The sequence below is a fragment of the Chiloscyllium plagiosum genome, chromosome 3, assembly GCF_004010195.1.
Source record: "Chiloscyllium plagiosum isolate BGI_BamShark_2017 chromosome 3, ASM401019v2, whole genome shotgun sequence".
NCBI lineage: Eukaryota > Metazoa > Chordata > Chondrichthyes > Orectolobiformes > Hemiscylliidae > Chiloscyllium > Chiloscyllium plagiosum.
The window spans coordinates 39,984,262-40,009,827 of NC_057712.1; the positions used below are offsets into that span (position 1 = coordinate 39,984,262).

Genomic DNA, 25,566 nt, shown 5'->3' on the forward strand with positions numbered 1-25,566 from the left:
GAAGTTGATGAATTGCTCAACCTCCTCACGGGAGCATGAGGTGGCGCCAATGCAGTCATCAATGTAGAGGAGGAAGAGGTGGGGAGTGGTGCCGGTGTAACTACGGAAGCCAACAAAGAGACAGGCATAGCTGGGGCCCATATGGGTTCCCATGGCTACCCCTTTGGTCTGGAGGAAGTGGGAGGATTCGAAGGAGAAATTGTTAAGGGTGAGGACCAGTTCGGCCAAACAAATGTGTGTCAGTGGAAGGGTACTATTGGGGACGTCGGGAAAGGAAACAACGGAGGGCTTGAAGGCCCTGATCATGGCAGATGGGGTGTAGAGGGATTGGATATCCATGGTGAAGATGAGGCGTTGGGGGCCGGGGAAACGGAAGTCTTGGAGGAGGTGGCGGGTGTAGTTTATTAGTGCACAAGAGAAAGATATGGTAGGAAACCCAAATTTTAAAATGTACAAAGCACAATCATCTGTTTATAGTCTGAAACTCGAGGGTGGCTCTGGCTTACGTTCCATTCCTAGATCATGTGGTGGTTGGAGGATCTATCCTATATGTTGAGAAAAGCACGTTAACTACTGTGTACAAGCCTGCTCTGAGTGGTAACTGTGTTATGAAGGGTGTTATCTATGCACATGGTAGATTATCTCTGGCATTTGTATATGTTAATTTTAAAGCTGTTGGGTTTAAGAAAATTGGAAAGATGAGTAAAACAGCACTAGAAGTCCTCCCAGATCAGTAGCATTATCTGAGAGAGAATCAGCTTTAATGTGTCAGGTCAGTGATGTTTCATCAGCATTGAGAAAAGTTAGAAAAGGTTTTAAGCAAGTGAAGATCGGGGCAAATATGGTGGATAAAAGAACAAAAGAGAGGGTAAGCATGAGAGATTAAATGATAAGGGTCTCATGGTGCAAGGACAAAAGGGATGATAACAAGCGTGGTAAAGAAACAAATGGATATCGCACACAATGATGATCATTTGCCATTGTAAGACAACAGTAAGGTACAACCAGTGAAGAAAACATGTTAAAATGGGGATAAAAGGTTATAGTCTGAAATTGTTAGCTCTAGAAGGCTGTAAAGTGCCTAACTGAAAGATGAGGTTTGCTTCTGGAGCTTGTATTGAGCTTCATTGGATCACTGGAAGCCAAGAACCAAGAAGTCAAAGTGAGAGAAAGGTGGACAATTAATCTGACAGGTGACTAGAAGCTGGGAGTCGCATTTGCATGGTGGGAGGTGTTTCATTAGACAGCCATTGAAATTGAGAGTTTGAGCTCCCTGATGTAGAACAGACTAGATTGAGAGCAGTAACCTTAGTGTACACACTGGAAGAAGTACATACACTTCATCTGGAAAATTAGGGACTTAGGTAGTGAGACTAAGAGAGGGTGTTACATCACTTGCACTTGCTGTGGGAAAGCAGGCGGGTGTTGGAATTGGCAGAGTTGAGCAAGGGCTTCATAGAAGGAACAGTGTCCTTCAGAATGCTGTAAGGTGAGGCGAGGTATTTGGTGGTGACATCAGGTGATGATGGAAATAGCAATACCTGTTGAATATGGAGGCTGGTGGGAAGGTAGTTGAGGACATAGCAATCCTTATAATGGTTCTAGGAAGGAGGAGAAAGGGTGATAGCAAAATGTGGAAATTGGGACAAAAACAGTGGAAGACCCTATGACCATAATGGGAGGAGTTCTTCAGTAAGGAAAAGGAACGCATGAGAAATGCTGGTGTGTAGAAGGTTACTTCAACAGAATAGATGTGACTTGAGAGAACAGAATGAAATTCTTATAGGAAGCAGGGCATGAGAAATTGTAGTCAGGCTAGCTGGGGTAATTGGTAGGCTTAATGTAAATATTCACAATCTATTTGCTGAAGTGGGAATAGAAAAGGCGAGGAAGTGAAAGATCAAAGATCGATCCTGTGAAGGTGAGAGAAAGGTGGAAATTGAAAGTATGATGAATTTTTTTTCAGTTCAGAGCAAGAGCAGGAAATAACACCATACATCCATAACACCAGAAAAATGGAGGAATGGAGTAAGAAATATTTCTTTATCCCACAAAAGGCAGGCCCGTGCAAGAACCTATGGAAGGTCATTTTATTTGGAGGATGAGGGTGGAGTTAAAGGAGAAGTTGAGAGTGGAAATGAGCTCATTAAGGTGGAAGGGAAGCTGAGTGGATGGACACTGTTGGGCCTCCATTGGGAAAAGCTTCAACCTTCCCCTCAGTCATGAGAAACAAGCATATCCTCCTTACTGTTTTGCACCAGTTTCTGGCAATTAAAATGGCCTTTAGGGTGTACTCCTGGAAACCAGACAAAGTAACCCGAATGAATAATTATTATTGCAGCAACATATATACAGCAATATTCATCCCTCCAATCAGAGCAAGCAGGAAATGTAGCATTTTAATAACTTCCTTGAACAGCAAATCATTGTGCTTACTCTGATCAATGATTAACCTGTTGTGTCCTGTCTCAGACCACAGGTTTTACTCTGTTCTAAGAAATAATTATCTTTGGTTGTCAGTTCCCTGGAACTTTGATTTGGAAAGAGGCAGGAGATCACTAATTCAAGGCAGATACGTTCGTGAAGAGTTCTGTTAATTAATGCAATTGCCATTATTCCAATTTTTGCAGTTTGCTGATATTTTGGGAATAGAGCATGAATCACTTTGATTAGGATGGAGCTTGTATAATCTTTGTATCCAAGTGTTGAGTATTCAGAGAATGGTCAAAGTCAGGGGTTGAGTCTTCTCCATCACTACACCCCTGTATCTGCTTGACCCACAGTTACACCTTCCTATACCTAACCATTGGCCAGCTCCAAAGTTCTATTTAACCTAACAAGTGTCTTTGCCTCCTGGAACTAAGTGTCCAAGTGTAATTCTGTACCTCTGATACCTTTCAATGTTAGAGCTCAAACCCGAGCCAACAACCTTGGGCCAAAATTGCTTATGCTGCAGACAAGATGTGGGTGTACAGGATTGTGATGCATTCCATAAACTCCTACATGCTGCATTCATTGGCACATCAACCTTGTTATGTCTGTCTAACTTTATTCATTTGATTAACAGTTGATTAACAGTTAACTAGCACTGCCAGGCAGTTCCTATTAACTAGGTATCTTAACTAATTTTCAGGGTTGTTTGCAGTTAAAAAGTACTAGGTAAAACTCTCTCAATTAAAATTGCAACTTGGATAACACTTAGCAGAGAGATCCCACTTGTACCGGATTACTGACTTGGCACTCCTGAAGCACTCTGTCTTTAGATCACACTGATATCCAGCTTCAAAAGTCCAGTGACAAATTCTGTGCTGCTTTCTAATCGTCTGGAGAGGCAAGAAAAGCAGAAGCAGAGAAATAATGGGTTAAGAAAAGACAGTGAGTACAGGAAGTACGAATTTGGATGGTTTTGTTTTGCACTTTTTATTAATCCTCTCCATTTCCATATCAAGTCTCCAGATGATTGAGAAAGCTGAGCCATCCCGCTCAGTGCCACAGTACATTTGATCACTAAGTGAGGATGTATGCCGAAGATGGAGATTGGAAATTTACTGATTGTCTATCATGAGTTTGTGCTCGTAACAATTGTAGGTGCTGTATGTTGTTCTTGCCAGGCTGCTGCTAGTCCTAGCCTTTTGGATCAATCAAACCGCCATATATAAACTTTCACTATAAGAGTTGTTAATTTGTTGATTGTGTTTTAAATTCATCTAACATTAGAGAATGTAATCTGTAACTTCAACACACAAGTCATTAAAGTGCTATTTGTGTTAAGCTGATTTGTTTCCACAGGCTCCAGATGTTGGATCATTTTGCTGAATGCATCAAGCAGGCGAAAGGGGTTCGACAGCAGGCTGTACAGATCAATATCTTCACTGCTGTTCTTAGTGCACTCAAGGTAGGGATCTTTCAATGAGGTCCAAAGAAACTCCAAAAGGGCAACAAGACCTTGATCCATCATCTCAACCAAAAGTTGACACTTCCAACATTACAGCACTCCCTCAGTTCTGCACTGGGCGAGTCAGCCTAGTTTATATGCTCATGTTTTTGAAGTGGTGTTTAAACCCATAACTTTCCCAGACAAGTGTGAGTGCTACTTTCCAAGCCATAGCTGCCAGTTGACTGATTCCTAACACAGGCCTACGCCTGGAGCTTGGGTCATGTGTGCACTATGATATTTTGACACTTTCCTCATGTGGCAGTTTATACAAAGCACTAGGCTTTCATTAGAATGGTGATCACCAAGTGACCTGTTGAACTAATCTTTTTCTGTCTTGTACAGTTCCTACATTGTTGCCTATGAGAGTGAAGCAGCAGAGAGCACTGTTACTAAAAGTGTCATTCTCCTTTCTAGGGTCTAGCAGAGAACAAGAGTACTCTGGGACCTGACGAGGTACGGAAGTCTGCACTGGCACTGGTCATGGGTGCTCTTGATAACCCCAATCCAATTTTGCGATGTGCTGCTGGTGAGGCTCTGGGGAGGATGGCACAGGTGGTAGGAGAGGCCACTTTCATAGCCAGGATGGCACAGCACAGTTTTGACAAGTATGATTTCAAATAACTTTGAAGCTTCAGTTATTTGTCGTTATCGGTGTCTTGTCTCTTTTACTAGTCGGCCTGCTCACCTCTCAGTTCTTGTCAACAAATCCTTTTTTTATTGTGCATTGTCATTATTTTGTGTTAAATTACATTGAATATAAAATCAGCAACACAGAAGTAGGGCATTTGGGTCAACTATTCCATGTTAATTCTTATGTTCCTGACAGGAACCTCCATCTACCCCTCTTCATCACAACGACCAACATATCTTCCAATTGTTTCTCTCAGGTGCTTAACTACCTTCATCTTAAAGGATCTTTTGTTATTTGGCTCAACTATTCTCTGAGGGCTCTTGTAATACAGTGGTAGTGTCCTTAACTGTGAACTGGGAATCGCAGGTTCAAGTCTCACCTACTCCAGTGGTGTGTAATAACATCTCAGAACGGGTTGATTAGAAAAATAGGTCAACTACTCTTGGAAGTAGGTCACCTACTCTTGGAGGGAATGCCGGACTTTGGAACGTTTCTTTTCAGGCTGAGTGACACAATTCAAATCAGTGTGTGCTAATTGAGTGAATCTGCGATCAGAAAACATAACAGAGATGATCGCAAACCATTTTACGTTTATGGCCAAGTCACTGCTGATACACATCTCGCTCATTGGATTTCATAACTCTTGGCTGTTCCCTTACCCACATCAGTGCAAACAATTTAATTTGAGAAAAAAATACAAAAAGGTTTTTTTGTTTGAACAATGCCAGTTTTTGGGTAGCCAGATTTGAGAGAGAGCGAGATCCTATCCACTCCACCCTCCTGTCTGACCTATCACCTTCATCCCCACCCCCATTCACCCATTGTACTCTTTGCTACCTTCCCCCACCTGTGCTTTTCCAGCACCACTCTAATCTAGACTCTGGTTTCCAGCATCAGCAGTCCTTGTTTTTACCCAGATTTGAGAAAGTACCTGTGACTAACTTTGGTTCATGTCCGTGGTTTTTTGATTTCCCCACACGTTGCAACAGTATTCTACCAATTCGTACTCCCATTTCCTCCCTTTCTTACATCACTTTGTTCCAAATAGGAATTGTTACGTTTCTCACTGCAAAGGTTTCCTGAATGGGATTATTTATTTGGGCTATCACCGGGAGAGCTATTTCTGGTCAACCTATTCAGCAATGCCATTACACATTCCTGGAACAGATGGAACTTGAACCATGGCTTCGAGGTAGGGACACTATCACTACACCACAATGGCCCGTTATTGGGGGAGATTGAACAAACATTACAGGACCATTTTCATCCAGAACTGCATTAAAAAGCACCTTGAACATAGTAAAATGTCACTAAATACACTTCCTATTCCTATGTTCTTTCTAAAAAAAAAGGCTCAGTTTCAACCATTGTTTTATTCAATGCAATAATGACACCCACTGTTTAAATCTTAAGTCCAGTATCCCCATTGAGTTATAAGGAGCTTTCCATCATTGTTAATACAGGGGCATAGACATTGGTGGACTATACACCTTTGCTCTGAAAATATCAGCTACGTTTAAGAACTAGACAATTCATAGACTCTGCTCAATATAGGTATTGGGTTTGTCAAAGTGGATTTCCTTGTTAATTTTTGTTTTGGTAGACTAAAATCTGCTCGTGATGTGGTGTCCAGGACGGGGCACTCACTTGCACTTGGTTGCCTTCATCGATATGTTGGTGGAATAGGGTCTGGTCAGCATCTGAAGACGAGTGTCAGCATCCTTTTGGCACTTGCACAGGATGGTACATCCCATGAAGTACAGGTAAATCCATTCAAGATCTGAACTCGTAATATGTTGATTCTACATACTTCAGTAATGGTGATGGGTTTGACTGTCTTTATATCTTCCAGACGTGGGCTCTTCACTCTCTGGCTCTGATTGTGGACTCCAGTGGTCCTATGTATCGTGGATATGTGGAGCCCACACTGTCACTCGTTCTGACATTGCTGCTGACTGTACCACCATCGCACACCGAAGTGCACCAGTGTTTGGGTCGTTGTTTGGGTGCACTAATCACAACTGTTGGACCAGAGCTGCAAGGTAGGGTGATGGGAAGTGGTGAGATGTGAACAGCTAGGGGAATTAATTGCTGGATATGACTAGATCAATATCTTCCAACTAACGTTTGCTAGGAGTGTGAAATGCTCTGAATGTTAATTGTGTGGTATTTTTACAGTCAACCATCCAAGTTGTAGAAAAAATTAACTTTGTAAATAGTTGCTGTTCACCTTGTCAATTGTGCTTAAAGAACAATTATTTGTGCAATGGACTCTCTTCTGAGTCAGTGTTGTGGGAAACATTTGAGAAACTTGAATGCAATCTCTTGGCTGACAGTCCCAGTGCATCATTGAGGGATTGTTGCATTGTCAGAAGTGCTGTCTTTTGGATGAGTGGTTAGACTGAGGCACTGTCTGCCCTTTCCAGATATGGCCAAAGATTCTGTGACACTAAATTAAGTAGTGCAGGGAATTCTTCTGGGGTCTTGGCCTCCTTTAATTGATACCACTAAATCAGATTGTCTGGTCATCAATGTGATTTGTTGTTTCTGTGCACCACTATGTGAAATAGTCCACTTTTTAACAGTGACTGTGCTTTTAGAATATTTCATTGGGTGTAAGTTACTTTGGAAAATGCTGCAGATGTGACAGGATCCAAATTTTTCCCATCATGTCTCAACTCTTATCTGCTCCCTAATGGAATAATAATCCACCTTTAGCAAAAGTGAACCCTTTTGCGTTACAGAACTGTTTGTATAATGTGGAAGCTATACAGATTTGCTGTTGGAATTTCTGCCTGTGTTATTCATTAGTTTTTGATTCTTTCTAGGTAATGGAGCCTCCACATCAACAATACGTTCTTCCTGCCTTGTGGGTTGCGCTATCATGCAAGACCATTCTGATTCCCTTGCCCAGGCAGCAGCAATATCCTGCCTGCAGCAACTTCATATGTTTGCACCACGTCATGTCAATCTGTCCAGTTTGGTGCCCAGTCTCTGTGTAAGTGGAATTGATCAATATCAGTGTAGTTTGATGCAGCGAAACTCAGTAGCTGACACTCACTTGAGTCAGCAAGTGCTGCATTCTCGTTCTACTCCAAGCACCTGAGTGCACAGTCTTTGCTGCTAGTTCAGCTGCAGTATGGACAGAATGTTCAAGTGTTATCTTTCAGATCTGACATTAAGTCAAAACTCCATCTGTCCTTTTGGGTCAGGGGTAGAGTTTTTGTGGAAGAATCAGAGGGGGATTTCTTCCTTGTGATCTGAATGATCTTTGTCCCTAACCAACATCACTAAAATAATGATTAGTAGTCAGAATCCATGCATTTTGTTGCTGACTCTTTTCCACTTTGAGTGTGACCAAACTTTGAGTGTGGGCGGCACGGTAGCACAGTGGTTAGCACTGCTGCCTCACAGCGCCAGAGACCCGGGTTCAATTCCCACCTCAGGCGACTGACTGTGTGAAGTTTGCACGTTCTCCCCGTGTCTGCGTGGGATCCTCCGGGTGCTCCGGTTTCCTCCCACAGTCCAAAGATGTGCAGGTCAGGTGAATTGGCCATGCTAAATTGCCCGTAGTGTTAGGTAAGGGGTAAATGTAGGGGTATGGGTGGGTTGCGCTTCGGCGGGGTGATGTGGACTTGTTGGGCCGAAGGGCCTGTTTCCACTCTAAGTAATCTAATCTAATCTTTAAAATCACTTCATTGACTGAGAAGCAGTTTGGAGTTTCCTGAGATCACAAAAGGTGTTATCTCAATGCCAGCCTTTTATTTTTACTTGACATTGTTATTCAGCTTGGAATAGCTTTCTCTTAAAACACCCTGACTGCTAACTTCAGGCTGTCTTTGGGCTTGGGATGACTGACAAGTAAGATTGAATGCAACTGAGGTATCCACGTAGTAGTTTATCACAATAACCTAGCTATTATCATGACTTTCTGAAGTGGTTTTGTTTTATTTTTAATGGTGGTAAAAATTTTGTGGTTTTTGCTGTCCTGTGATGCAGGACCTAACTGCTTCAGTTTTGGGCTCCAGCTGTTAACCAGTGACAGCAACGCAGGAAATCATTGGTGGTGGAAGCAGCTGACTCTCGGCAATGTCCTGTGTCTCGGACAGAATTCTTGTAAACAGCGTCCCTTTGTGTCAGATGCAATGATGGACATGACAGTGACTTAATTGTCTCTGACTTTGTACAACAGTAATTGCATGGAGTATTTGTGGTGAATAGATTAAATACATACTCTGGGCAGCTAGACAAACACATTATGAAAGGGTTTGATAGGGTAAACATAGAGAAAATGTTTTTAATTATGGTGCAATAACTATACAGTAAATATAGGGTAGTCACAACAAGGAATTGAAGAGAAGCCTACTGACACAGAATGGTGAGAATATGGAACCTCGTACCATGTGAAGTAATTGTCATGAATAACTTTTAAGGGGAAGCTAGTTAAATTAGGGAAAAAGAAAGAAAGATATAGCTTATAAAGTAAGATGAAGCAGAGTGGGAGGGGGCTTGTCTGTAGAAGAATACCGACGCAGACCAGTTGGGCTGAAAGGCTTATTTCTATGCTATAAATGTTATGTAACAGCAAATGATATGTTATTTAAAATAGACGATTGAATGCTCAGAGCACAGGTCTACATTTATAGCAATTATTATGAGTGCTCACAGTCCCTTCAGCCTCAATGAGTTTGTAACAAAGTCAGAATTTAACAGCTAACATCAGATACTTTACCTACTGCAGGTCCACCTTTGCAGCTCTCACCTGCTATTGCGCAGAGCAGCAGTCGCCTGTCTCCGTCAGCTCGCTCAAAGAGAGGCAGCTGAGGTATGTGCCTATGCAATGACTCTCACTCGGAGTGCTGGAAACAAAGAAAGCAGTGGCATTGGTGAGTAATTAATTATAGAGTCTGGGTGGAATAGAGACACCTCTGTACTTAGCTCAGTGTGGAGACATAATTTGACAATCGCTATTGCTGAGAGCATTAGACATGTGCTTGTGTGCTGTTCACCTGGCCTCTGTTCAAATAAAATAAAAAGACAACAAATAGTAACATACCAAATCATGTTAAGAATTGACATGATTGGGTCATTTGTCCATCAGTCACACCTGAAGATCTCATCAGCCTGAGTTAACATTTCAAGTTTGTGATTATCTGGTTCTGATGCAAGATCGGTGACATGGAACATGAACTCTCTTTCTGTCTCCACAAATGCTCCTGAATACTACCTGAATTTTTTGTTTCTCTTTTAGATATTCATCATCTACAAAATTTGCCTTTTGTGTTCTACCAGAGTCTATTGACATCTCTGTCAACTAGTAAATTGAAGGTAGTCAGAACCTATGGCACAGTCATATCAAATAAACTATTTACTCAACAAATAGTCTATTTAAACAGTTCACTACAGCAAACAATCTAGAATCTATTTCACAATAATAGAATTGTATCAACGCAAAGACATATGTAGGCCCTTTGGGATTACATAGGCTTTCCAAATGAGCAGTTCACCTCGTGCCGCACTCCCTTCTCATAATGTTGCATGTTGAGCCTTTTCAGACTTGTCCAATTTCATTCGAAAGTTTCTATTGAATCTGCCTCCACCACACTGTCATGCAGCACATTACAATCTTTAATGACTTGCTGCATGTCAGAGTTATTCCTCATGTTGCTTCTCCTATTTATACCACTACTTCAAATCTTTGCCCTCTTATTTCTGATCCTTTCATGAGTGGAAACAATTTCGCCATATCTACCATGTCTCTGCCCTTATGATTTTGAATACCTCAATCAAATCTCCTCTGAGCTGTATTTTCTCCATGGAAAACAATCCAGACTTCTCCAATTTATCTTCATAACCAATATTCCTGATCTCTGAAACTATCCTCATGAATCTTTTCTGCACTTTCTCCAATGCCTTCACATCTTTCCTAAAATACAGCTGTCTGTTGAGCCCAGAGTGTTATAAAAATTTAACATGCCTTCCTTGCTTTTGTGCACTCTGTTCCTATTAATAAAACGTAGGATACTGTTTGCTTTCTAATCATGCTCTCAACCAACAAACTTCAGTACTTTGTGCACTTGTCTACCCAGTTCTCTGCTTCTGTACCCCTTCAGAATTGTGCCCTTTATTTTGCTCTGTTCTTCAGACCAACTGAATCTCTTCACATTCCACATCATTTGCACAAAAAGGAAATGTCTGTGTTTCAGTGATCCAGCTTCCATTGTACCAGTCTGTGAATCCTAAAGCAATACATTCCCCTTTCCAATCAGGGTACCACCACCACCATCCCCTGCCCCCACCCATCTGCCTCAAACAAAACATAGATGCCTCGGAAAAGCTTCGTTGAAGGTGGTTAGTAAGTGATATTGAAATAGGAGATGAAAAGCCCTGTGCATTTTCCATCTCTTGCAATGCTGCATACTGAAGGAAGCCATTTGTCTTTTTTGCCTGTGCTTGCTCTTTGAAAGAGTTATCCGATTAATCCCATTCCCCTGCTCCTTTATGCAAGCTTTTCCTTTTCAAATATTTATTCTCATCCCTTTGATAGTTGGTTTTCAATATCCTGTTAAACAGTACATTCAGTTAGTGTCATAGCGTCATAGAGATGTACAGCACGGAAACAGACCCTTCGGTCCAACCCGTCCATGCCGACCAGATATCCCAACCCAATCTAGTCCCACCTGCCAGCACCTCGCCCATATCCCTCCAAACCCTTTCTATTCATATACCCATCCAGATGCCTTTTAAAAGTTGCAATTGTACCAGCCTCCACCACTTCCTCTGGTAGTTCATTCCATACACGTACTACCCTCTGTGTGAAAAGGTTGCTCCTTAGGTCTCTTTTATATCTTTCCTGTCTCCCCTAAACCTATGTCCTCTAGATCTGGAGTGCCCCACCCCAGGGAAAAGACTTTGTCTATTTATCCTATCCATGCCCCTCATTACTTTATAAACCTCTATATGATCACCCCTCAGCCTCCAACGCTCCAGGGAAAACATCCCTAGCCTATTCAAACATCCAACCCTGGCAACATCCTTGTAAATCTTTTCTGAACCCTTTCAGGTTTCACAACATCCTTCTGATAGGAAGGAGACCAGAATTGCATGCAATATTCCAACAGTGGCCTAACCACTGTCCTGTACAGCTGCAGCATGACCTCCCAACTCCTGTACTCAATACTCTGACCCATAAAGGAAATCATACCAAATGCCGCCTTCACTATCCTATCTACCTGCGACTCTACTTTCAAGGAGTTATGAACCTGCATTCCAAGATCTCTTTGTTCAGCAACACTCCCTAGGACCTTACCATTAAGTGTATAAGTCCTGCTAAGATTTGTTTTCCCAAAATGCGGCAGCTCTCATTTATCTAAATTAAACTCCAAGTGCCACTTCTCAGCCCATTGGCCCTTCTGATCAAGATCCCGTTGTAATCTGAGGTAATTTTCGCTCACCACCACACCTCCAATTTTGGTGTCATCTGCAAACTTACTAACTATATCTCTTATGTTCACATCCAAATCATTTATATAAATGATGAAAAGTAGAGGACCCAGAACCAATCCTTGTGGCACTCCACTGGTCACAGGCCTCCAGTCTGAAAACAACCCTCCACCACCACCCTCTGTCTTCTACCTTTGAGCTAGTTCTATATCCAAATGGCTAGTTCTCCCTGTATTCCCCGTTCTCCCAGAAGTAGCAGCATTCTTTGCAAAAACAAAAATCTCTAAGTCTCACCCCTGGTTCTTTACCAGCTTTCTTACATCTTTGTTCACTGGTGACTGCTGCTGGAAACAGTTTCTCCCATGCTACTCTGATCAAAACCCTTCTGGAATTTTGAATGCCCCTATTAAAATTCTATGTGCGACTATATCATAACCTATTTTTATTGCCTGAAATGTTTTTGAGATGCATAAGATATTCCTGCACTGGTGTCTATCACCAGTTTCTAACTAAGACATCTGAAGTATTCTGAGAAACAGGTTTGACTGGAATTTCAGTACTTGTGGCAGTGAAGCGATTAAAATCTGCACAATTTCCACATCAGATGTGAATATCACAGAGACTGGCCTTGAAGGAGTATTGTTTGGAATGCTGGATCGTGAGACTGACCGCAAGCTGTGCGCTGACATTCATGACACTTTGGGCCATATGCTTTCATCGTTGGCAGTTCAAAAACTTTCACACTGGCTGAAGCTGTGCAAAGATGTCCTGGCTGCATCAACTGGTAAGAAATCAAATCAGTATGCTGCAAGAATGTGTCCTGGTTAGTGGCTTGTATTTTCAGACCTGCTGTTTCTCTACTTCCGCAACACAAGGCTGTCATGTTTACACATTGTGAGTCTGATATTTGAGAACATTAGAAAAGGTGGAGACTATTTCTACTTTTAAGCTTGTTCCATTTAGTAGATCCTGGCTGATGTTATTGCTGGACAAGTCAGATGAAAATTTAGTTTGATAGAGATGCACGGAAAATTATGGAAAAAGTTTAAAGGAGGGTAAGGCTCAGCAGAGGGTTATTCAAGTTTACAGAACAAAGAATAAAACAGAACATAAGGAAACTCAGGCATCTAACTTCACACACAGCAGATAAAGGGACACCTATGAACAGGGGAGCAATCGATAGCACTAAAGGTGTTGAACACTTTCATGCACACCGTATATGAAATAAAGTAAATGAGCTTGCAGTGCAGATTGAAATTGGCAGGTACAGTGTTGTGGGTGTCACAGAGACTTGGCTGTAAGAGGATCAAGGCTGGGAACTAAATATCCAAGGATATGTGTCCTATTGAAAGGGCAGGCAGATGGGCAGAAGGGGTGGGATACCTTGTCAGTAAGAAATGAAAATAATTCAATAGCAAGAAGTGATATAAAATCTGAAGGCGTAGAATCTGTGAGCGTGGAGTTGCAGAGCTGCAAAGGCAAAAGGGTCCTGATGCCAGTTGTCAGGAGTCAGGATGTTGGAAAGAAAATAATTCAGGAACTGGAAAAGCTATGTAAGAAAGGCAATTTATTAGGGAGTTTAAGGTGAAGGAACCCCTAGGAGGCGGTGACCATAATACGATAAAATTCACCCTGCAGATGAGAGGGATTAGATGAAATCAGATGTAACAGTATTACAAAGACATCAAGGAGGAGCTGGTCATAGAGTCATGGAGCTGTACAGCACAGAAACAGACCCTTCGGTCCAACTTGTCCATGCCGACCAGATATCCCAACCCAATCTAGTCCCACCTGCCACCCCATGTCCATATCCCTCCAAACTCTTCCTGTTCATATCCATCCGGATGCCTTTTAAATGTTGCAATCATACTAGCCGCCACCACTTCCTCTGGCAGCACATTCCATACACGTAACACCCTCTGCATGAAAATCTTGCACCTTAAGTCTCTTTTATATCTTTCCCCTCTCACCCTAAACCCAGGCCCTCTAGTTCTGGACTTCCCCACCCCAGGAAAGAGACTTTGTCTATTTATCCTACCCATGCCCCTCATGATTTTGTAAACCCTGATAAGATCACTCCTAGCCCTGATGCTCCAAGGAAAATAGCCCCAGCCTATTCAACCTCTCCCTATAACTCAAATCCTCCAACCCTGGCAACATCCTTGTAAATCTTTTCTGATTACTTTCAAGTTTCACAACATCCTTCCGATAGGAAGGAGACCAGAATTGCACGCAGTATTCCAAAAGTGGCCTAATCAATGTTCTATGCAGCTGCAGCATGACCTTCCAACTCCTCTACTTAATATTCTGACCAATAAAGGGAAGCATATCAAATGCCTTCTTCACTATCCTGTTTACCTGCGACTTTCCTTTCAAGGAACTATGAACCTGCACTCCAAGGTCTCTTTGTTCAGCAACATTCCCAGGATCTTACCATTAAGTGTATAAGTCCTGCTAAGAATTTGCTTTCCCAGAATGCAGCTCCTTGCATTTATCTAAACTCCATCTGCCACTTCTCAACCCATTGGCCCATCTGATCAAAATCCTGTTGTAATCTGAGGTAATCCTCTTCACTGTCCACTACACCTCCAATTTTGGTGTCATCTACAAACTTACTAATGATACCTCTTAAACTCACATTCAATTCATTTATATAAATGACAAAAAGTAGTGGTCCCAGCACTGATCCTTATGGCACTCTACTGGTCACAGGCCTCCAGTCTGAAAAACAACCCTCCACCACCACCACCTTCTGTCTTCTTCTTTGAGCCAGTTCTGCATCCAAATGGCTAGTTCTCCCTGTATTCCGTGAGATCTAACCTTGCAAACCAGTCTCCTATGGGGAACCTTGTCAAAGGCCTTACTGAAGTCCACATAGATCACATCCACCGCTCTGCCATCATCAATCCTCTTTGTTACTTCAAAAAACTCAATCATGTTTGTGAGACGTGATTTCCCACGCACAAAGCCATGTTGACTATCCCTAATCAGTCCTTACCTTTCCAAATACAAGTACATCCTGTTCCTCAGGGTTCCCTCTGACAACTTGCCCACCACTGACGTCAGGCTCACTGGCTTGTCCTTACCACCCTTCTTAAACCAAAGTTGATTTGAAAGGGGGCGAAGCAGGGAAGATGGTGAAACAGCAATGGCAGGAGTTTCTGGGGTAATTCAGGAGGTAATACAAAAATTCATCTCAAGGAAGAAGAAACGTTCTAAGGAGAAGACAAGGAGACAATGAAGTCTCCAGATGCTGGAGATCAGAGTTGAGAGTGTGGTGCTGGAAAAGCACAGCAGGTCAGGCAGCATCTAAGGAGCAGCAAAATCAACATTTTGGGCCAGAGCCCTTCATCAGGAATGAGGCTGGGAGCCTCGGGGGTTAAGAGATAAATGGGAGGGATGTGGGGCTAGGGAGAAGGAGAAGACAAGGTAACTGTGGCTGCCAAGGGAAGTCAGGCACAGCATAAAAGCAAAAGGCAAAGCATATAATGTGGTGAAGGTTAGTGGGAAGCCTTTAAAAACCAGCCGAGGATAACTTAAAAAATGCGATATTGAGGGAGATGATAAATTGAGGGTAAGCTAGACAGTAATGTAAAAGAAGCTTTCAAGAGTTTATTTGGACATATAAGAGAGAGGCAACAGTGGACATTGGACTGCTGGAAAAAGAGGCTAGAAGTGAGGAACAAAGTAATAGTGGAGGAACTGAATGGGTGCTTTGTATTAGTCTTCACGGTGGAAGACACCAGGTAGCATGCAGTCAGGGGCAGAGGTGTGTGTAGTGACCATCACTAAGGAAAAGATGCTGGGGAAGCTGAAAGGTCTGAAGGTGGATAAATCGCTTGGACCAGATGGACTGTACCCATCGAGATCTGAACAAGATAGCTGAGGAGATTGTGGAGGTACTGATTATCTTTCAGGAATCACTGGAGTCAGGGAGGTTCCCAGAGGATCGGAAAATGGCCAATGCAATACCCCGTTTAAGAAGGAAGGCAGAAGACAGGAAATTATAGATGAGTTAGCCTGACCTCTGCTGTTGGTAAGAGTTTAGAGACTCCATTATTAAGGATGAGAGTGCTGAGTACTTGGAAGTGCCTGGTAAAATAGGGCAGACTCAGCACAGCTTTGTCAAGAGGTCAGGCCTGACAAATTTATATAATTCTTTGAGCAGGTAATGAGTACGTTAGACAAAGAACTAGTGGATATGATCTGTTTGGATTTTCAGAAAAGATGCCTCACAGGCAGCTGTTGAGTAAGAGACAAGCCCATGGTGTTAGGGGCAAGGTATCAGCATGAAAAGGAGGATTGACTGACTGGCAGACGGCAGAGAGCAGAGATAAAGGGGTCTTTTTTGGGATGGTAGCTGGTGACTAGTGGAGTTCCATAAGGGTCAGTTTTGATACCATTTACACTATACATTAACAATCTGTACAAAGGAACTGAGGCCATTGTTGTTAGGTTTGCAGATGACGTAAAGATAGGTGGAGGAACAGGTAGTGTTGAGAAAGTGGGGACGCTGCAGAAGGACTTGGACGGGCTAGGAAAGTAGGCAAATAAATGGCAGATGGAATACAATGTGGGAAAGTGTGAGGTTATGCAGTTTGCTTGAAAGAGTAGAGTTTTAGACTATTCTGTAAACGGGGAAAGGCTTCCGAAAACTGAAGCACAAAGGGACTTGTGTCCTAGTTCAGATTCTCTTAAAATTGACATGAGGTTCAATTAGTAGTTAGGAAGGCAAATGAAATATTAGCATTCATTTCAAGAGTGGTTAGAATACAAGAGCATAGATGTACTACTGAGGCTGTATAAGGCTGGTCAGATCGTATTTGGAATATTGTGAGCAGTTTTGGGCCCAATATATAAGAAAGGAATTGCTGATGTTGGAGGGGGACCAGAGGAGGTTTACAGGAATGATTTCAGGGATTAAGGGCTTGTCATATGTGGAGTGATTGAGGACTCTCGGTCTGTACCCAATGGAGTTTCGTAGGATGATGAGGGAATTACAGAATACTGAGAGGCCTGGATAATGTGGAAGTGGAGAAGATATTTCTTCTGACATAAGAGCATGGCCTCAGACTGAAGGACAACTCTTTAGAACTTAGATGAAGAGAAATTTCTTCAGCCAGAAGGAGATGAGTCTGTGTTAGTCATTGCTGCAGAAGGCTGTGGAGGCCAACTCATTGAGTGTATTAAAGACAAAGATAGGTCTTGATTCAGCATGGGGATCAAGGTTTACAGAGAGAAGAGAGGAGAATGGAGTTGAGAAACATATTGACCATGATCGAATGGTCATGCAGACTCAATGGGTCGCATAGCCTTATTATGTGTCTCATGGAAAATTAAGCTCACAAAACTGCAGGTTTGGTTTTGACAAGAAAGCAGTTTATTATGCAAAGCAAAAAAGAAACAGAATAACCAATAGAAAAGCCAAACTATTTATACATAACACAAGTTTAAAGATTTCAAAGCACACTGTAAAATACAATCCCATCAAATCCTCTCTCTACCACATCTACAGGGCTTAACTGTAGCTTCAATTTCCAGTGTCAAGAATATTATATCACAATTCAAAACTATCTCCCTTGTTCGGAAGCAACTTATCATCCAGCTTCAGCCAAGCCTTCTGCAATTCTGAACCCAAAAGGTTTCTTCAAGCTGTGGATATCTTGGATTTCAGGGAAGTGTTAAACCCGTGCCCAGCAGCCAGTATGTATAAAGAAAGACCCTGCAAATGGCAATATGATAATGTCCAGATTATATATCTCAATAAATATTGGCCAAGTTGCTGGAAAGAACATTACTTCTCTTCAAAATAATGCTATGATGTGTTTTATATCCTCTTGAAAGGGCAGATGGGACCTCAAATTTAAAATCTCATCTGAAAGATTGTGAATGTCTGTGTGGCACTGGACTGCCAACCTGCATCTTGTGCTTGTTGGAGTGAGGTATATAAATCCTCCATGTTCTGAGGCAGGCTAGAATAAAAGAACATTTTGTTTTTAAAAACGCCATAATCTGATTTAGGATTATTTTCTTGGCTTCACAGATGCAAGTGCAGTAGATCCATTAGAAGCAATGAAGGATGAGGATGGAGAGAAAAAGGATGAGATGGATGATGACATTATGTTCACCAGCATAGGTGATGATGAGAAATCCAAGCCCTGTGTTGCCCCACGGTGGGCTACCCGTGTGTATGCCGCCGAGTGCCTGTGTCGTATCATCATGCTGTGCAAGAACACAGACGAGACACACTTTGATCTTGCCAAGGCTAGGGTCTTGAGACTGAAGAATCCCAAAAGTAGGTTGTGTGATTATGTTGTTGATCAGGAGTTGATGTGCATTCTCAGGAGAGCAAAGTCTTACTCACTTTGCGTGACTTACCAAGTCTGTGACAAATACAAATAATTCCACAAAGCTGTTGCATAAACTTTAAAGTGCTTGTGTTATAATAGTATTTAAGTAATAATGGTACCTATAGTATGGCAGTTCCTTTGTAAACTTGCTTAAATTGCAGTGTTTCAGTTTTGATACCTCAAGACTTGATTATTCCTGAGGTCTCCTAGGTGGCATCCATTTCATAAACTTGAGCCTCTCCTGAACTCTGCCCTTACCCTAACTCCCTCCCAAGTACCATTCAATATCCCCCCCATGTACAATGGCCTCCATTAGTTCCCAGTGATATCTCTATTTTAAATTTATCACTCTTGTATAAATCCCTCTATCATCTCCACCCTTTGTCTCTGTAACCTCCGTCAAACAAACAACGCTCCATGATCCCAGCACTTCCTCATCTTTAGCTTCTTGTCCATTCCCAATTTTCATTGCTCCACAATAATTCACTGTGCCACCAGCAATTGTTTTATTTCTTTGTCCTCCTTTAATACCTTTCTACCTGCCTCTTTGACCAAGTTTTTGATTACATGCCCTTGTATCTCCTTAAGTAACTCAGTCTTAAATTGTGATCGGTATTTTTGCTGTGAAGTTGTTTTACTATGGTAACAGTGTTGTCCAGGTGTAACCTGATGTAGTATAAAATAAGCAGAACAAAAATTAAACTAAACTATTATCACCAACAGAACAAACAAGTTTAAAACAGCTCCGTTTTTTACAGGGATGAGGTGACTTCTGAGATTGTGCCAATGTTTCCCAGATTGCCAGTCTTTCACTGTCGTCTTTTTCATCATGGTACAGGTGAACTGTTGGTGTTGCATCTTTCTGACCTTATTCGCATGGCCTTCATGGCTGCCACTGACCACAGCAACCAGCTGAGAATGGCTGGCCTTCAGACGCTTGAGGACATCATCAAGGAGTTTGCTTCTGTTCCAGAGCCCGAGTTTCCAGGTCACGTGATCTTGGAGCAATATCAGGCAAATGTAAGACTAGCACCATCAGTTAGTGCAAGCTACTAATGTAAGAGTGCTTAATTTGTCTCGGTTATATTATGCATTAACCAGATTAGTGAAGCAATTAACAGAGGTGTTCACATGCACTTACTCGCAACTTTTGCCACCACCTTTATAATAGACATTGCCTATGTAAATTCATTGTATTTAATTACAGCCTCTATCATGGGAACTTCCCCATAATTACAGCCCCTCATCATGCCATACTTCCTTGGCAAGGAAGTATATTTGCAATTGTACCAGTTTAAATGTTTTATAGATGTGCATGTGGGGCATTTAAAATGAAATATAAAAATAATATTTAAACTTAAAATGAGAAGTGAGTTATGTTTGTGTACTTAGTTCATATTGTCCACTCTCTTGCATACTTCCCTAAGAAGGAAAGTTTGGTTTTGATTCCCAGTGTGCCATAAAGTCTTACTGCTTTTCCATTGAGTGCAAGCACATTTTAAAGACTAAGAATTTATCCATCAATAAACTCTCTGTTAACATGATTTGCAGCAGAAAACATAGTAATATTGGTCGAAGATTTTATAATGTGAAATGCAGCTTATTACTTTGGTCAGTGAGAGACAGCAAGGCATCCAGAACAATCTTCACAAAGTGGTTGTTGCTATTTATAGGCGTAGTTCTCTGACTTGGAGCCTGCCTGGTTGAGAGTATTTGATATTACAGTTCACAACTGATAACTTTCTGTCCATAATTGAACAACTCTGTGCAGTGCGAAAAATCAAGGTGAGGTTCAGGCCAACTCTTGGGTAAAAGTAGCAGTGAGTTATTCTTGGGGACAGTCCTCCTGCACCATTCCACAGTTATGTCAGATCTCCACTGTAGACTCATATATGTGGGATGCAAAGTGAAATAATTTCAATTGCACACTGAGCTATGCAAGGATACATGTACAACTGGTTCACCAATTCTGAAAGCTTAAACTAAAGCATGCCAAAGTTTTACCCATTTTATGGCCAGTGAAGTAGAATACAGAAGTCATGCATCGATAAGTTTATTTAAAATTTTAGTGAACCTATGCTGGAATACACTGCAGCTTCAGACTGTTCCTGTTTTGTACAATGTTGAGTCAAAAGATAGGTTTTTAAAAATTCGTTCATGGGATTTGGGCTGTGCTGGCTGAGCTAAGATTTGTTCCCATTCATTGTTGTCCTTGAGAAGATGGTGGTGAGTTGCATTTTTGAACCGCTGCAGTCTGTTTGGTGTCGGTAGATTCACAATGCTATTGGGGTGGGAGTTCCAGCATTTTCATCCAGTGGCACTGAAGGAACGGCATTATATTTCCAAGTCAGAATGGGTGGCTGGGAGGGGAACATGCAAGTGATGGTGTTCCCATGTATCTGCTGTCCTTGTACTTCTAGATGAATGTGGTTGAGGGATTGGAAGGTACTATCTTTGGTTTACTGGGAAGCTGCCTGGTGTGAATAAATAAAAATATGAAGCACAATTTTGACAAATTGGGGCTGTTCTCAGTCTGGTGATTTGTTTAGCCTGAAGGTATGAAATAGAGTAGATCATTAATGATTGAAGGGTCTGAAGTGAAAGGGTGTGGTCATTAAGTGTTAATGTGTTAGGACCCAACAACATTAAGGGTGGGAATGTACATGGAGCCCTGTCCTCCCATTTGTTATTGTCAGTCACCATGCATGCCTGAATGGAGCAGGACTGTGTTAACATTTTGTGAGATCACTTACCTCTACCTATACTAAGGGAGATCCAGGTCAGAGGTGGGCATACAACACTCTTGTACTCTGACCAACACCACACTGGGAGAGTAGGATTACTAAAATTACCGAACATCCTCTTTTGGTTAGCCCCATCATTACACGTGAGAGTATGCTATGGATAAATTCTCCGAAAATCCCCAGGCTGTTGTTTCTTGGGTCCTATTTGTGGGTGGAGAACAAGGAGGACTATGTTGTTATGACTTAAGCGTTGTCATTCTGCTAGCATGGGTGGCATGGTGGCACAGTGGTTAGCACTGCTGTCTCACAGCGCCAGAAACCCGGGTTCAATTCCCGCCTCAGGGGTCAGGTAAATTGCCCGTAGTGTTAGGTAAGGGGTAAGTGTAGGGGTATGGGTGGGTTGCGCTTCGGCAGGGCGGTGTGGACTTGTTGAGCCGAAGGGCCTGTTTCCACACTGTAAGTAATCTAATCTAAAAAAAAGGATTGCTTATGCTGTAGTAACGGTAACCTGAATTTTCATTATTTTGAAGTATATTGATTTCAATTCAGGTTGGAGCAGCCTTGAGACCAGCTTTTTCCCAGGATACTCCATCCGACATTACTGCTAAAGCCTGTCAGGTAATTTATTAGCCACTTTGCAATTCTCAGTAAAGTATTTGATCATTAACACTTCACTGAATAAAGTATTAATCCATAAATCGTAAATTTCTGACAATACTCCCCACAATGACCCTCTAATTAAGAATGGCTTGCATTGCTGTCATTTTCGGTACAAGGTCAGATTGTGAATGGGGAAAGGCAATGGTCTAATGGTATAATTGTTAAACTATTAATTCCAAGACCCAGGTCATATTCTGGGGATCTGGTTTGAATCCTGCCATAGTAGATGTGAAATTTGAATTAAGAATCTAATAATGACTATGAAACAGTATCGATTATTGTAAAAACCCAGCTGGACTGGCCTACATGTGATTTCAGACCCACAGCGATGTGATTTGATTCTTAAATGCCTTCGGGCAATTAGGAATGGCCACTTCTCGTGAATGAAAAAAAACATTTTAGGCCAAAGCAACCTTTGGTGCACCTAGGCCACTTCTCCTGAATCCCATTTGTTTACAAGCGTTTGTCTAACTCCCTGTTGAAGCCAGTTTAAGATTTTAGTCCTATATTCTGTATCAATAAATTGTTTCACAGTAAAATAAGCTCTACCTGCATTTCCCATTTCCTTCATTAATCACAGGAGGAGGCAGTGAACTCCTCAGACATATGACATTCAGAAATTCACTGATCTGTTTTGCAATCACATTTGCTTGCCTTTCCCACTTATCCAACAAAAGTCTGTCTCACTCTCAAATCTCCAGCATCCACGTCTTTTTGGGGATTTTAGGGCTTCAGATTTCAGTTACTGTTTGAACATTTTCTCAATTTCAGTCCAGAATAGGGAACTAATTTTAAGATCGGGAAATTCAAAAAGTTGTGTCTCAATCAGAGAAAATAGTTTCATTATATTAACACTTAATTTTTATTATTTAAATACTGCAATGAGGTCATTTTTTAGCCTTCTAAACTTGAGGGAATAGAGCCATGTCGAAGCAATCAATCCTATCTTTAACCCCGAAGCCCTGATATCCCAGATTCTGCAGTTGAGATAAGGGCCAATATGTCACACCCTTTTCATTACTACTTGTGGCGCTGCACTGAATTTTAAGGATTTGTATATTGGACAAGCATCACTTTTTTCTTCCTCCATGTCGCCTAGTCTCCCACCATTCGGAAAATATTCCTGTTTGTCCTTCACAAATTAAAGTTAGATAGCCTTATAGCTTCCTTATATTGAACTCTGTCTGCAGCAGTTTTGCCCACTCTGTAATTTCCTGCTACCATCTACACAGCTTACTTCACAATGTCTGTCATAGAGTCCTCTGCAAACTAAATACCTAGCTCTGTATTCTTTCATCCAGGTTATTAGTGCACATTGTGAGAAGCTAAAGCAGAAGAGATGATACCTGGGGAACTTGTCGCATCCCTCGAATCAATCCTCAATCTGGAAACACAACTCAATTTGCTTACATTTCTAATATGTCAAAAGAACTATTACTGGTATCCAATTTGACCAAAATAATCTGAATATTAAATGATTATCTCTTCATCACTTTTATTATATCCCCTCTCCATTTTCTCCCTCTAAAGAAAATTTGCTCCCATGATATTAATGGAGGGATGAATACCACCTCCCAGACACATTACTTCCAACTTGTAAACTTGACAAACGTGGATAATTTAAAGCCATCTTCTGATTTTAACAGGCCTCAGAGTAACAGTTGTAAAACTGCCATATTTTGGGTGATCTGTTTATCACCTGTGAATGCAGCAAAAGTTTGCTGTTAAAATCCTTCTCCTGATGGTTCAATCTCTCAGGCCCAGCCTCTCTCCTCCCTATCTCTTATAATCTCACCCAACCATTCTGAATCTCTACACTTCTCTAATATTGGCCTTTGGCACTTTGCTAATTTTAATCACTGTATCTTGTGCAGCCATTGCCAAGGTCCTAAGCTCTGGGATTCCTTCCCTTAAGGTTTCTACCTGCCTCCCCCCCTCCTCCTCCAAGGCAGTTCTTAAAATGTATCTCTTTGTTCATGAGTTTGGTCACCTCCCTAATATTTCCTTATGATTTGGTGTTAAATTTTGATTGATATTACTTCTGTGAAATGTCTCCAAATGTCAAAGGCACTATATAAACACAGTTTGTTATTTTTAAAAGTTGTTGATGAGTAAAATTGTCTTCACTACTTTTATACTGGAATTAGCTTTTTGTTATTACTTGATGCAGGTTTGCAGCGCTTGGATTGGAAGTGGAGTAGTTAGTGACCTAAATGATCTACGCCGAGTACACAATTTATTGGTATCATCTTTAGACAAAGTGCAATCTGGAAAGGGCTCCCTGAGTCAATTGTACAGTGAGAGTGCTATCACAATGGAGAAGTTGGCTGTGCTTAAAGCTTGGGCAGAGGTAAGCTTGCAGGGGTGAGTGTAGAAAAGAAATCAAAACACTATAGTCAGCAAAAGAAATATCCAAGTGAAAACATTACTCCTTTCTGACCGGTCAATTGTTTATGCCGAGTCCCATGGGTACAGTACCTCGTCCATTTAGCTTCAACAGTTAGTCATTTGATTGTGAAGTGCTTGTCTGTCAAGGGGCAATCCTGCTGTGAACAGAAACTTGTTTTCCATTAAAAGTGAACACATAACTACAAGGCGCTGGAGGACTGGCTGAATTTGTTAAATAGCACAACCTAATAATAGAATGCATTTCCATCTTTCTAAACTTGTTTTGGAATTGTCTGTTCCATTAACTGTGACTTCGGTACTTGAGCTTAAAACATACTGGAATGTTCACTGTAATGGCTGCTTAACTCATGAGCTTTGTTTCATTGTTACAGGGATTATAAATATCAATCAGATCTTTTACTGTGACAGTCTATCTCCTGATAGCAGATAGCAATGACATTTATACTTCACACTATAAATGGGTTGTTTTGACAGCTAAGTATTAATAAACTTACCTCTGCATCCAGATCAATCTTGGTGACAGTTTCTGTATTTCTTGTTGTAAAATCATTTTGGTAGTCTTGTAATCCCAGTAGAGTGGGAAGTTTGGGTTAGTGAATTAACAGGGTCAGTTGTTATCCTGACCCTGTCCTGTGCATTTAAAATGCAACTGCACCCTGGGAACTTCATATTAGACTTGATACCATCCTAAGAGGTAAGAAGCTCAACAACAATCCATCCACCTACATATCTTTTTTCCCAATCCCAATATTTTTAACTTTTAGACTTAACTTCGAAGAATAATTTCTCTTTTCTATGTGCTGAGTTCAAGAATTGTCATGTCAATTAAAATTGAATAAAAGAATTAGTAGTCTTAGAAACATCATTTCCTCCTTTGACTTAGCCCAATGCTTGCCTACCATCTCTTCAGGTCTATGTTGTAGCCATGAAAACCAAGAAGGAAGCAGAAGCCAAGCCGGTGACAGCTATGAAGAATAAGGAAGAGGACCATGGTTTCGATGCCATGGATGAGCTCCCTCCAGATAGCTTGATTACATTGGTTGAGCCGGAGCTGCCTATTCTAAGTCGCCTCTGGCTTGCAGCACTGAAGGACTATGCCCTTTTAACTCTGCCACCTGAATTTGCCAGCCAGTTGCCATCTGATGGTGAGAAGTGTTGTGCTTTTACCTGATCCCTGCTTTAGTTCTGTTAAGTTTTACACTGTTTTATTAACACTCTCCTTCAGATCAAGTTTTGCACATGCTATGGATTTTAGCCCATAATCAATGCTAATAAGTTCAAACAAGTCCGTGGTCCTGCCTCTTCATTTTTCTATGACCATCTCCTTTAGAACTCTGAGAACTCTGTGCTCCTCCAATTTTGGCTCCGATTTTTAATCGCTCCATGATTGCT

General features: G+C 41.5%; 1 protein-coding gene across 1 annotated transcript in view; it reads left to right on the forward strand.

The window, feature by feature from the left end:
- The window catches only part of heatr5b (HEAT repeat containing 5B), a 121,996-nt gene that overhangs the window by 73,364 nt on the left and 23,066 nt on the right, over positions 1-25,566 (forward strand). Inside the window, exons 17-28 of the mRNA XM_043680648.1 lie at positions 3,790-3,895; positions 4,352-4,542; positions 6,172-6,331; positions 6,421-6,610; positions 7,397-7,566; positions 9,310-9,454; positions 12,616-12,795; positions 18,055-18,306; positions 19,200-19,381; positions 21,655-21,723; positions 23,936-24,115; positions 25,085-25,319. Coding sequence (XP_043536583.1) covers positions 3,790-3,895; positions 4,352-4,542; positions 6,172-6,331; positions 6,421-6,610; positions 7,397-7,566; positions 9,310-9,454; positions 12,616-12,795; positions 18,055-18,306; positions 19,200-19,381; positions 21,655-21,723; positions 23,936-24,115; positions 25,085-25,319 — 2,060 coding nt within the window. The remainder of the gene's footprint in view (positions 1-3,789; positions 3,896-4,351; positions 4,543-6,171; positions 6,332-6,420; positions 6,611-7,396; positions 7,567-9,309; positions 9,455-12,615; positions 12,796-18,054; positions 18,307-19,199; positions 19,382-21,654; positions 21,724-23,935; positions 24,116-25,084; positions 25,320-25,566) is intronic.